Here is an 8650-nt window from a genome sequence, read left to right as displayed (position 1 = left end):
AATGAAGGCTACGCAGTGCACCTGGCTGCGCTGGAGGCCAGCCACCGCTCCCGCCCCAAGAAGAACAACTCGCGCATGATCCTGCGCAAGGGCAGCTTTGGCCTGCACGCACAGCCCGAGTTTCTGCGCAAGCGCAACCACCTGCGCAGGACCATGTCGGTGCAGCAGCCCGACCCACCGGCCAACCCCAAACCCGAGCGTGCCCAGAGCCAGCCCGAGTCGGACAAAGATCACGAGCGGCCCCTGGCCGCGCTCAGCTGGGCGCGTGGGCCCCCCAAGTTCGAGTCGGTGCCCTGAGGGCCAGGCTGTGCACTAGCAGGGTGGGAGGGGCCCTACCAGGCCACCTGTGGGGACTGGAGGGGCTGCCGTCTCCGACACAGGCCTTTTCCTGCTTTTCCCTCCCGTGTCTGTCCAGCAGTGTCCAGCTAGAGAGGGGAGGGACTCTGCCCCGCCAGGGGGCCCCTGGGCTGCAGGGGGTGAGATCCCGGGGTCTCAGCCCGTGCCTGCGCCACAAGCCCCAGTCAGAGTTGATAGTGCAATCCTGGGGAGCAGGCCAGGCCTGCCTGGAGCTGGAGTGCTCAGCGAGTCAGCCATCTCCTTGAGATCCCGGGCTCTGGCAGGAGTGCTAGGCAGGCCCGAAGGGGGCAGCCCCTGACCAGGGATCAACAGCGGCTGGCGGCTGGCGAGCACAGCTTCTTGGCTACCTGGTGGAGGGGCAGGGGCTTTTGTGCCCGCCCTCCCCGAGACACCCGGCTCCACCTCTGGGCCTGGCTCTCCTGGGGCGAAGCGAACACTTCCCGGGAGTGAGGATGTTGTCTGGGCTCGAGCTGTGTTCTCCTCGGCGTCCGTCCACCGCCCTTGGGGGGTGGGTCTGGTGCTGACGGTCTGTCCATTGTCGCCCTCTTGTCCTCAGTTTCCTCACCGTTCTCCTGGGACTCTTGAGGACAGGCATGCCCATTCCGGGGGGTTCCTGCTGGTGCCCTCCCTGGTGAGGCCCTCGCCGTGGGCTCTGGCCTAGCTGGGCTGGCTTTGAGCCCTGCAGCCCATGGATTGCCCGCTCTGGGCCCTGCCTTCCTTAAGTAACTGGAGGGGTCTCCTCAGAGACCAGGTTTTGACTCCTCGAATCACTTCTGCCCCGAGGCTTTTCAGGCCTCCAGGCCCCTCAGAGTGCCCAGTGATGTACACCTTCCCCCCAGCCTGAAAGAGGGGTTCCGGGTGGGCCGGAGGAGGAGCTGTGCCCAGCCACTTAAAGGGAAGCCCCTGTGGGAGAAGCTGGGCCAGGAGCTGTGTTCCATGGAGAGGCTGCTTTGTCCTGCTGCCCAGGCCTGGTGTCCATGGACAGGGACATCCCCCACCCCCTGAAGGGCACTCATCTTGGTCCCTGGTAGCTCTCAGATGGATTTCTTTATTGGCTCCTGAAAGGCTTGAGCTGAGATCCCAGGGTTCTGGGGGTTTATGTGATTCCCTGTTGTGCCCCTTCCTTCCCCTGCCATTCTGTGTGGTTTCTGCCCTTGGCCCCCACTGGGTTGCCCCTGAAGTTGGCAGGACTCACCTCTCCTGGGGTCTGGGAACACCAGCTGCTGGGCCCTTGGCCTGAGCACAGGTCTCCTCCACCCCCCGCCCGCACTTCCCGGCCCAGGCCCACGCCATTGCAGCCGTGTGGGTCGCCCTGGCTTGCCTGAGCCCCCGGGGGCTGGCCGTGGTCTTCAGCCAGGGTGCCGTGCCAGCCCTGTGGCCCCGGCGGCCCGCGCCCGTACACACAGCCGGCACCTGTGTCAACCCAGCGTTGCTTCCGCTCGATGTCTACCTCTTGCAGCTCCTGTGTGGCCAATGTCCTCCCTGACAGCGGCTGTGGGTGGGGGTGGCTGGCACCCTTGCAAGTTGCCTGGCAAACTGGGTGCCCTGCTGGGGTTGGAGGGGCTTGGGCTCCCAGCCCCCACTCCTGCTTTCTTTACCAGCAGCGTGGCTTCTCTAGTCTGCCAGCTCCTGTCAAGTCCACCCAATAACTCTCTGCTCTACTTCCGGCCCCGCTGTACCCAGAGCTGCTGGCAAGTCTGCTGGGAAGGGGGGCACCCCCCTTAGCTTCCTCTGGTCCCGCCTCATGGCAGTTCACACCCCTTTGACCATTTCACTTTGGCTCTCTGTAAGGCTCACAGGGCCTCCACCGTATCCATCCTTTCCCAAACAGAATTAAACGGGCAGAGGTCGCTTCTCTGAAACGCCACCATCTTTTACAGAAGCCACCGATGCATTCCTCTCAAATGACAACTGGGGTGAGATTCCTGCTGCCCTTTCTGAGCACCCCAGGGCTAGAAACAGGAGTGCTGGGCCCCTGGGCCCCGAGGGTGGGGTTCTGTGGCTCCAAGGACTCACCCGGAGATGCCGATGGTGTACAGTGAGACATTTGTGGCCCCGACGCCCAGGAGCTTTCGCTGTGTGTGAACGTGTCCGTGGGTGGGTAGAGGCAGACCCACACCTGTGCAAGTTCTGTCACAGCAACTCCGTAATCCACATGCACTTTCTACACTAGTGGTTCGTTCAGTCGTGTCTGTCCAGTTCGGTTGGAGAAAGAGAACCAAGTTGTGTCGTTTCCCGAGGGGGTGCTGCTGCCTCGCCCCTCAGTAGTTCTGTAGCCCTGTCCAGAATGTGTTCTAGAGAATCCTTCCAGCTCCTGGGGCGCCTGCTGCCCTGGAGGTGGAAACAGATCTTCCTGCCTGACCAAAGCTCCTCGTTCTCACGTGGCATGTTTGTTTTTCCCGCGGGGGGGGGGCAGGGGGCTGTCCTGCCGCCGACCCCACCCCTCACGGTTGGGAGTTCAGGGAGCACCCTCAGCTAGGCCATGCTCTTCAGGCTTTTTTAACACTCTCGGTCCCCCACCCCCACCCCTTAAGCTCTGCCAAATGTTGAAAATTCCTCTATCATGCATTTGGATGAATGGCCCTCCTGTCTGGGTGCTGGCTGCAGAAGGCAAACATGCCAAGCCCCAGCATCCAGACAAAACTGAGGGCGGGCTCTCTGAAAAGAGGGGAGCCTAGATCTCGTGGCTTTTAAAGTGAACTTTCACCACGTTAGAGCCCACACCTGCATCTGGGAGTGTCCTGCAGACAAAACCTGGCACCAACTTTTGAATGAAAGCTGGACCTCCAGGCAGGCAGAAACAGGTCCCGAGGTAGCCGTGGGTATTCCCTCACAGCCACCCAGAACCCTGCCTGGGAGGGGCGCCTTAAACCACTGAATTTCCCACAGAACCCCTGGGGTTCAGGTGCCAAGTGCTCTGCAAACCTAGTCTCTCTGGCTCTGCCAGAACACACCTTCTCCTTTCCCTCCTGGGCTTGAGGGAACTTTCTTAAAAGTCCTAGGGCTAGGTCCAAGCAGAGAGGCCTAGCCCCGTTCCTGCCCTCCCGGAGAAACCCACAGTGGTTGGGAGGAAAATCATTTCGGCCCCACCCTCCTGAAAAGCAGGGGACACCAGGGCGGGGCCTGACAGGAGGGCAGGCGCTCGCAGGACCCCACTGTCTTTTTCTGTCTGTTTACTCGGTGGTGGCAGCTTGTCTGGTCTGACCATTTGTACGTGTGTGACTTCCAGTATTATCTGTGGTGGGTGGTCCTGTGGTGAAAAGGTTTATTATATTCCTTATGGCTGCCTTGTACAAAATCCGTTAGAAAAGAAAATGTAAAAATATCTGATTTCTAATAAGACCAAACCAATACTATGGAGTTAAACGATTTTTACAACTGGTCTTGATTTTGATGTGAGCTGGTTTTTAACTCTCAAACGTTGTCACTTAAATAAAAACCTTATTTGCCTTTAGAGTGTGTTTGGCTCAGAAATGAGCTCAGAAAGCTTTTCCATGGATCTCTGGCCCTGGGGCGGCGGGGATGGAGGTTGGAAGTTGGGCTGGATGAGGGGACCCAAGTTCCACCCCAACCCACAGTCCCCTGGCCCAGGGCCTGGAGGGACTGTGACAGGGAAGAGATGTCAAAAACAGCAGAGTCTTTATTATGGAAAAGCAATGTTATCTAGGAATGTCACACATTGGTTCTTTCTAATAAAATGACAAAGCAGATTTTTAAAAATAATTCACAAAGGGCAGAAATCTCTACTCCTCCCTGCACACCCACAGTGCCCTGTGCTGCGAATATAAAAATAGGTGTCTCCTGGCCCAGGGTCTTACAGTTTAGAAATTCTTGCCACGCTTCCTGCCAGGGCTCTGTTGGGGGAAGCAGGGACAAGAGTTGGGCCCCCCAGAGCCTCGGCACTGGCCACACACACCAGTTCCCTGCATCCACGCCCGGGCACTCGCAGCTCTCAGATACCTACTAGTTCCTGCACTTCAGCTTCCACATGGAGTCACCACGAGCTCCAGTGTGAGTGTTTCTAAGCCCCAAAGAGGAGTAGAATGGATAGCTCCCCCAATTGCTCTAAAGCTTCCCAGTCACTCCAGTCTGTGGCAGGCGGTCACTGCTGGGCCCAGATGTGGCCTCAGCAGGACCACAGCAGAGGCCCCAGAAGCTGCATCTGGGCCCGTGCCAGCGGGGCCTTGTCGGTGGCAGCTCGTGGGTGCGGCGACTCCTGGGCCTTCCTCCGGGGACTCGGGAGGCGCAGATCCTGGGTGCAAGGGTGTGGTCAGGCAGGGCATGTTTCCTGCAAGACAGAGCTACCTTCCTGCCCTCTGCTGTGTTCAAGGCAGAGGAAGGGGGGACACCACAGCCTTCCAGCCCCCCCAGGATGAGGAGCTGGAAGCCAGCTGTCTTTATCTCTTGGGGCCCTCAGCATGCTTTCTATTACTCTACTAGGCTCATCAGTTCTGTGGGTTTTCCCAGAAAAGATATTTTCTATGTCTCCTTCTCTGCATATGCACTGATGCATGAAGAGGTGGAGGGGATGAAGACAGCGAGAGAGATGCTTGGGAGGAGGGTGTTACCTGAAGGCAGTCTTCAGTTACGAATGAGAGAAACGGTCATGTCGCCACTGGAGATGAGAGAGTGGAAGGGGCAGATGGCCCGGGTGCTGCAGGCAGAGGGACCCTGCCAGCCTGGACCTGGCACCATGGCGGGAACAGGGCCCACCTGACAGAGCTAGCCGGGCCCTGCAGACATCACGGCACTGTACAAGTGGGGTCAGCCCAGACCCAGGCCTGTTCCCAGGCAGAGTCCTGAACAGACAGCTGGCACCTCCATAGCAACCATGTTGCCGCTCCCAATTCCACGCCCAGGCAGAGCATAGAGCCACACTCCAAGTAGGGGTAAGGGCAGTCTATCAGAAACGAGGTGCCCTGTGAGGTCCAGGTGATGGGCAAACGTGGGGACCGAGGCTAGGGGCTCAGCACATCTAGAGTGTACCCTTTAACTACCACCCAGTCTAGATCCTTTGTTCCCTCCCCTGCTGTTGATGAGACTGACACTCAGAGAGGGCTTGGGTCTGGCCAGGTCACAGAGGGCTGCAGCCAGGCCTGTCTAAAAGGGGACCCTCCAGCCATTTCACTTTGAAGCATGGGATGCCAGCTCACCTCTCTTCAGCCACTATGGCCTCACCCAGCTCCTGGGACAGCTTCTGGAGGTGCTGGATTCCGGCCCCCACGGGCTCTAGGTCACTGTCAGACTCGCTGAGCAGAAGGAAACGCCATGCTGGTAACTACTGGGGAATCTATGCAGAAGCCGCTTTCAACTCCCCCCCTGCCCCCCGCTGGGGCCTGGCCTTCCAGGCCCAGGGTGTGTCTACAGGGTGCTGGGAATGTTCAGCCCCAGCTCCTTACTCCAGTTATTGACATCTGAGTGACTGGGAGCACTTGGCAGATCAGGAGGGTTGAGACCCATGAGGCCAAAGTCAAGGGCAGGGGAGCTTACTGACAGGTGAGCCCCGCTGTCCCCCCATTGGAAACTGAGCCTCGGCCTCCAGATGGCTTCACAACCTGCCTTTGGTCTCGCCGGGGGGCCTTAGGTGAGTATGGTGGCCAGAGCTTCTACAGATGGAGGAGCTAAAGCCCCACAGGACTTCCTCAGATTGCCACAAGTGGGGGACAGAGCTGCGTCAGAACACGGCTGTGACTTAACTCAGGTGTCCCTGATGCCAAGTGACCCAAGGGAGGACTCAGAAGCCCCTGGGGTACAGTTAGTGTTTTGGGGGCAAGGCACTGTTTCTTACCTGAGGGAGCAGAGCGGCTCTGTCGAGGAGTAGGGGCTCCGGAAGGCAGCCTCCCTCCTGGAGCGCCGCAGAGGCTGGGCACAGGGACCTATCTGGGCAGAGGGGCGGGGATGCCTCCTGTCCCAGAGGCCCAGGTTTGAGTGGGCGGGGGCTACTCCAGATGGGGCACTCCTCTGATTCAGGCCTTGAGCTGGGGGGCTCCCATCCCTCTGTGCCCTTCTCTTCCTCCTCCTGGCTTTTACCTGGGTTTCCACAAGCCACTTGGTGCCACTTTGGCAGGACTCCTGGATTCTCTGTGGCAGGCACACAGAAAGGTAGGCACAGACAAAGTCAAGGGAGGTGGGGTAGCCCTCAGGCTGCACCTCCAACCCTTCAGCCCACCAGCTGCCCTGCAAACACAGGCAGCTTTGGGGAGCTAGAGGGGAGTGGGATGCCCTGAGTCCCACCCCAGGGACCTGGCTCTGAGCCCTGTGGTCAGAACCACTGTGGCCTCGGAGGTTCCCTTTGTCTAAGTCCAGACCCTCTTTGGGGGTACAAACTGACCTACAGAGTGAAGAGGGAGGCCGAGCCTCCCCCCAGTCTGCCAGGAGATAATCTGCCCCCCCGCCCGTGGTCTTGCTCTAGCCCCCCTCCTCATGGCTCCAGGGATCCATCTCCAGGGCAGCCCTGTGCATGCTCGTGGGGACCTCAACTGCTCAGAGGCCTTCTCTGGCTCCTTGTTGCCCTGAGAGCCAGGCCCTAATTTTTGGGTCTGGGTGAGGGCTGGGGGGCACCTCCGCAGACTGTCTTTGTGTTGGCAGACTAGAGTCCAGAAGTTAGAGCTAGACCAGAGTGTCATCTGGCCATATTGTAAGGTACATGACCTTGGGCAGCATACTTCACTTCATTTCTCTGCTTCTTGGGAAGTTTCTCCCTAGAAAAGGACTTTTCACACCCCACATGTGACACCTTCTTGCCCACAGGCTCATCAGAATCCAGGTCCTTTCAATTTACCTTTCGAACTTTTAGCTCCTAAAAAGTTGTTTATTCCCCTGGGCCAAAATCATCAGGAGCGATGATGATTTCCAACAGGTAGTTAAAAAGCAAGTTCTGATATGCTGACTAGACTTGATTCCCCCCCTGTAGAAAGTTCCTCCCCCTGGCTCTTGGGAGGGTCTAATTACCTTCAGTACACTGAGCCCCACTGTGCTCTGTCCTCTGGCTGCACCCAGGCTAAGTTCCTGCCAGGTCTCTTCTACATCTTGTTCTCCCCAAAGTTGCAGGTCTGATCTCACACTCCCTTCATACTTGCCCTTTTGAAGTGAATTTCATGAAGTCACCTCCTCCGGGAAACCTTCCTGGACTAAACTTTTGTTGGCCTACCGCCACCATTAGCCTCCTGCTTGACTGCTGTGATCATTGTATTGTGAGGTTGATTCCTCCATGACACTATTTTCATTCACTCACTCATCTATATGTTGAGCTGCCAGGAACTGTTGATAATTGGGTACACAAAATTGTTATTTTCACTCATGGAGTCTACATTCCTGGGGGCTTTTTGGGGGTGGCACCTGCCTGGCACCAAGGAAGCACTCCATGGAGGGACAATTAGCAGTCGGCATTACCTGGGACATGGCACCCAAGGCATTCTTAGCTGTGCGAGCAGCAGCCTGGAGGCCTTGCTGTCCCGGCTCTGGAGTTTCCAGACGTTTCCAGGAGGGCCCTGCCCCCAGGTTGAGGCTGACTGCTCTCAGGGGCAACCTCCTTTGGAACTGTCTGCACAGGGAGCCCAGGGCCCCACTGGAGGTCTCCATATGGTTCACTGCAGGTGACAGCCCGTCACTCTCCTCCAGCTGCTTGTGGTCCTGGAGAGATCTCCGGCGTTTGGAGGCCCCCAGGCCTGTCCATCGAGAGGCCATTTGCCTGGTTAAGTGTCTGCTCTGCCCACCAGACCTTGGGGAGGGGGTCAAAAGGCAGGTCAGCAACCCCCCCCAAACCCCACCCCATTCCATCCCCAGGCCCCACAGAGACCCCCCCCTGCAGGGAAAAAGATGGCATGGAGGCCTGTGGGGTGGGTAAATGGCCCAGGCTGGGGGTGGGAAGCTTTCTGGAAGAGGGGTCAACAAGGCCCAGAAACGGGCAAAGGTTGAACAAAGCGGGTCACCATTTCTTGCGAGCTCTTAGAGCAAGTGGGTGAAACAGCTATCTTCATCCCGGCCCCCTTTTGGCTCTGGGCCTCAGAAGCAGAGGGCGTCTCACCACTCAGCACTTGCTATAACGACGCAAGATCTATTTGTTCGTCCCCCCCCCCCGACTCCGCCCCCAAACTTGTCCTGACCCAACAAGCAGCCCAGACCCCAGCGCATGAACCAGACACCCCGATTTTCATCTTGCAATACCCACACATCCCCCATGCCGTGCCCGTCCTAATTAGATGTCTCCTCCTCGTCCAAGTCCCTTTGAACAGAAACCCCACTACGTCCCGGCGGCACTCACCCAGCAGCCCAGAGAGCGGTCGCGAGCCTA

The 8650-nt window shown here is 58.3% G+C and overlaps 2 protein-coding genes across 2 annotated transcripts in view; one reads left to right on the top strand and one right to left on the bottom strand.

The window, feature by feature from the left end:
- Positions 1 to 656, top strand: part of PITPNM3 (PITPNM family member 3) — a 66365-nt gene extending 65709 nt beyond the window's left edge. Inside the window, exon 21 of the mRNA XM_012726092.1 lies at positions 1 to 656. This exon is cut by the window's left edge and continues 1 nt beyond it. Within this exon, the coding sequence (XP_012581546.1) occupies positions 1 to 297 (297 nt within the window). The 3' untranslated portion in view covers positions 298 to 656.
- Positions 657 to 4938: 4282 nt separating this feature from the next.
- Positions 4939 to 8043, bottom strand: FAM64A (family with sequence similarity 64, member A). Its single transcript, XM_004685114.1, has 4 exons — positions 7750 to 8043; positions 6146 to 6438; positions 5511 to 5606; positions 4939 to 4972 (listed from the first exon to the last, which is right to left on the bottom strand). Exons 1-4 carry the CDS (start codon positions 8041 to 8043, stop codon positions 4939 to 4941), a joined length of 717 nt encoding a protein of 238 aa, XP_004685171.1.
- Positions 8044 to 8650: the final 607 nt, after the last annotated feature.

Source organism: Condylura cristata, unplaced genomic scaffold (assembly GCF_000260355.1).
Source record: "Condylura cristata isolate star-nosed mole 26May11 unplaced genomic scaffold, ConCri1.0 scaffold00017, whole genome shotgun sequence".
NCBI lineage: Eukaryota > Metazoa > Chordata > Mammalia > Eulipotyphla > Talpidae > Condylura > Condylura cristata.
This window is presented reverse-complemented; position numbering and strand designations above follow the sequence as displayed.

Bases quoted from the DNA above. Each gene is read 5' to 3' on its own strand.
- FAM64A (XM_004685114.1), bottom strand. From the start codon at position 8,043: ATGGCCTCTCGATGGACAGGCCTGGGGGCCTCCAAACGCCGGAGATCT. The intron at 6,439-7,749 runs GTAATGCCGACT...TGCCTGCCACAG, and splicing joins CCTTGGGTGCCATGTCCCAG to AGAATCCAGGAGTCCTGCCA. The intron at 5,607-6,145 runs GTAAGAAACAGT...CCTTCTGCTCAG, and splicing joins GAGCCGCTCTGCTCCCTCAG to CGAGTCTGACAGTGACCTAG.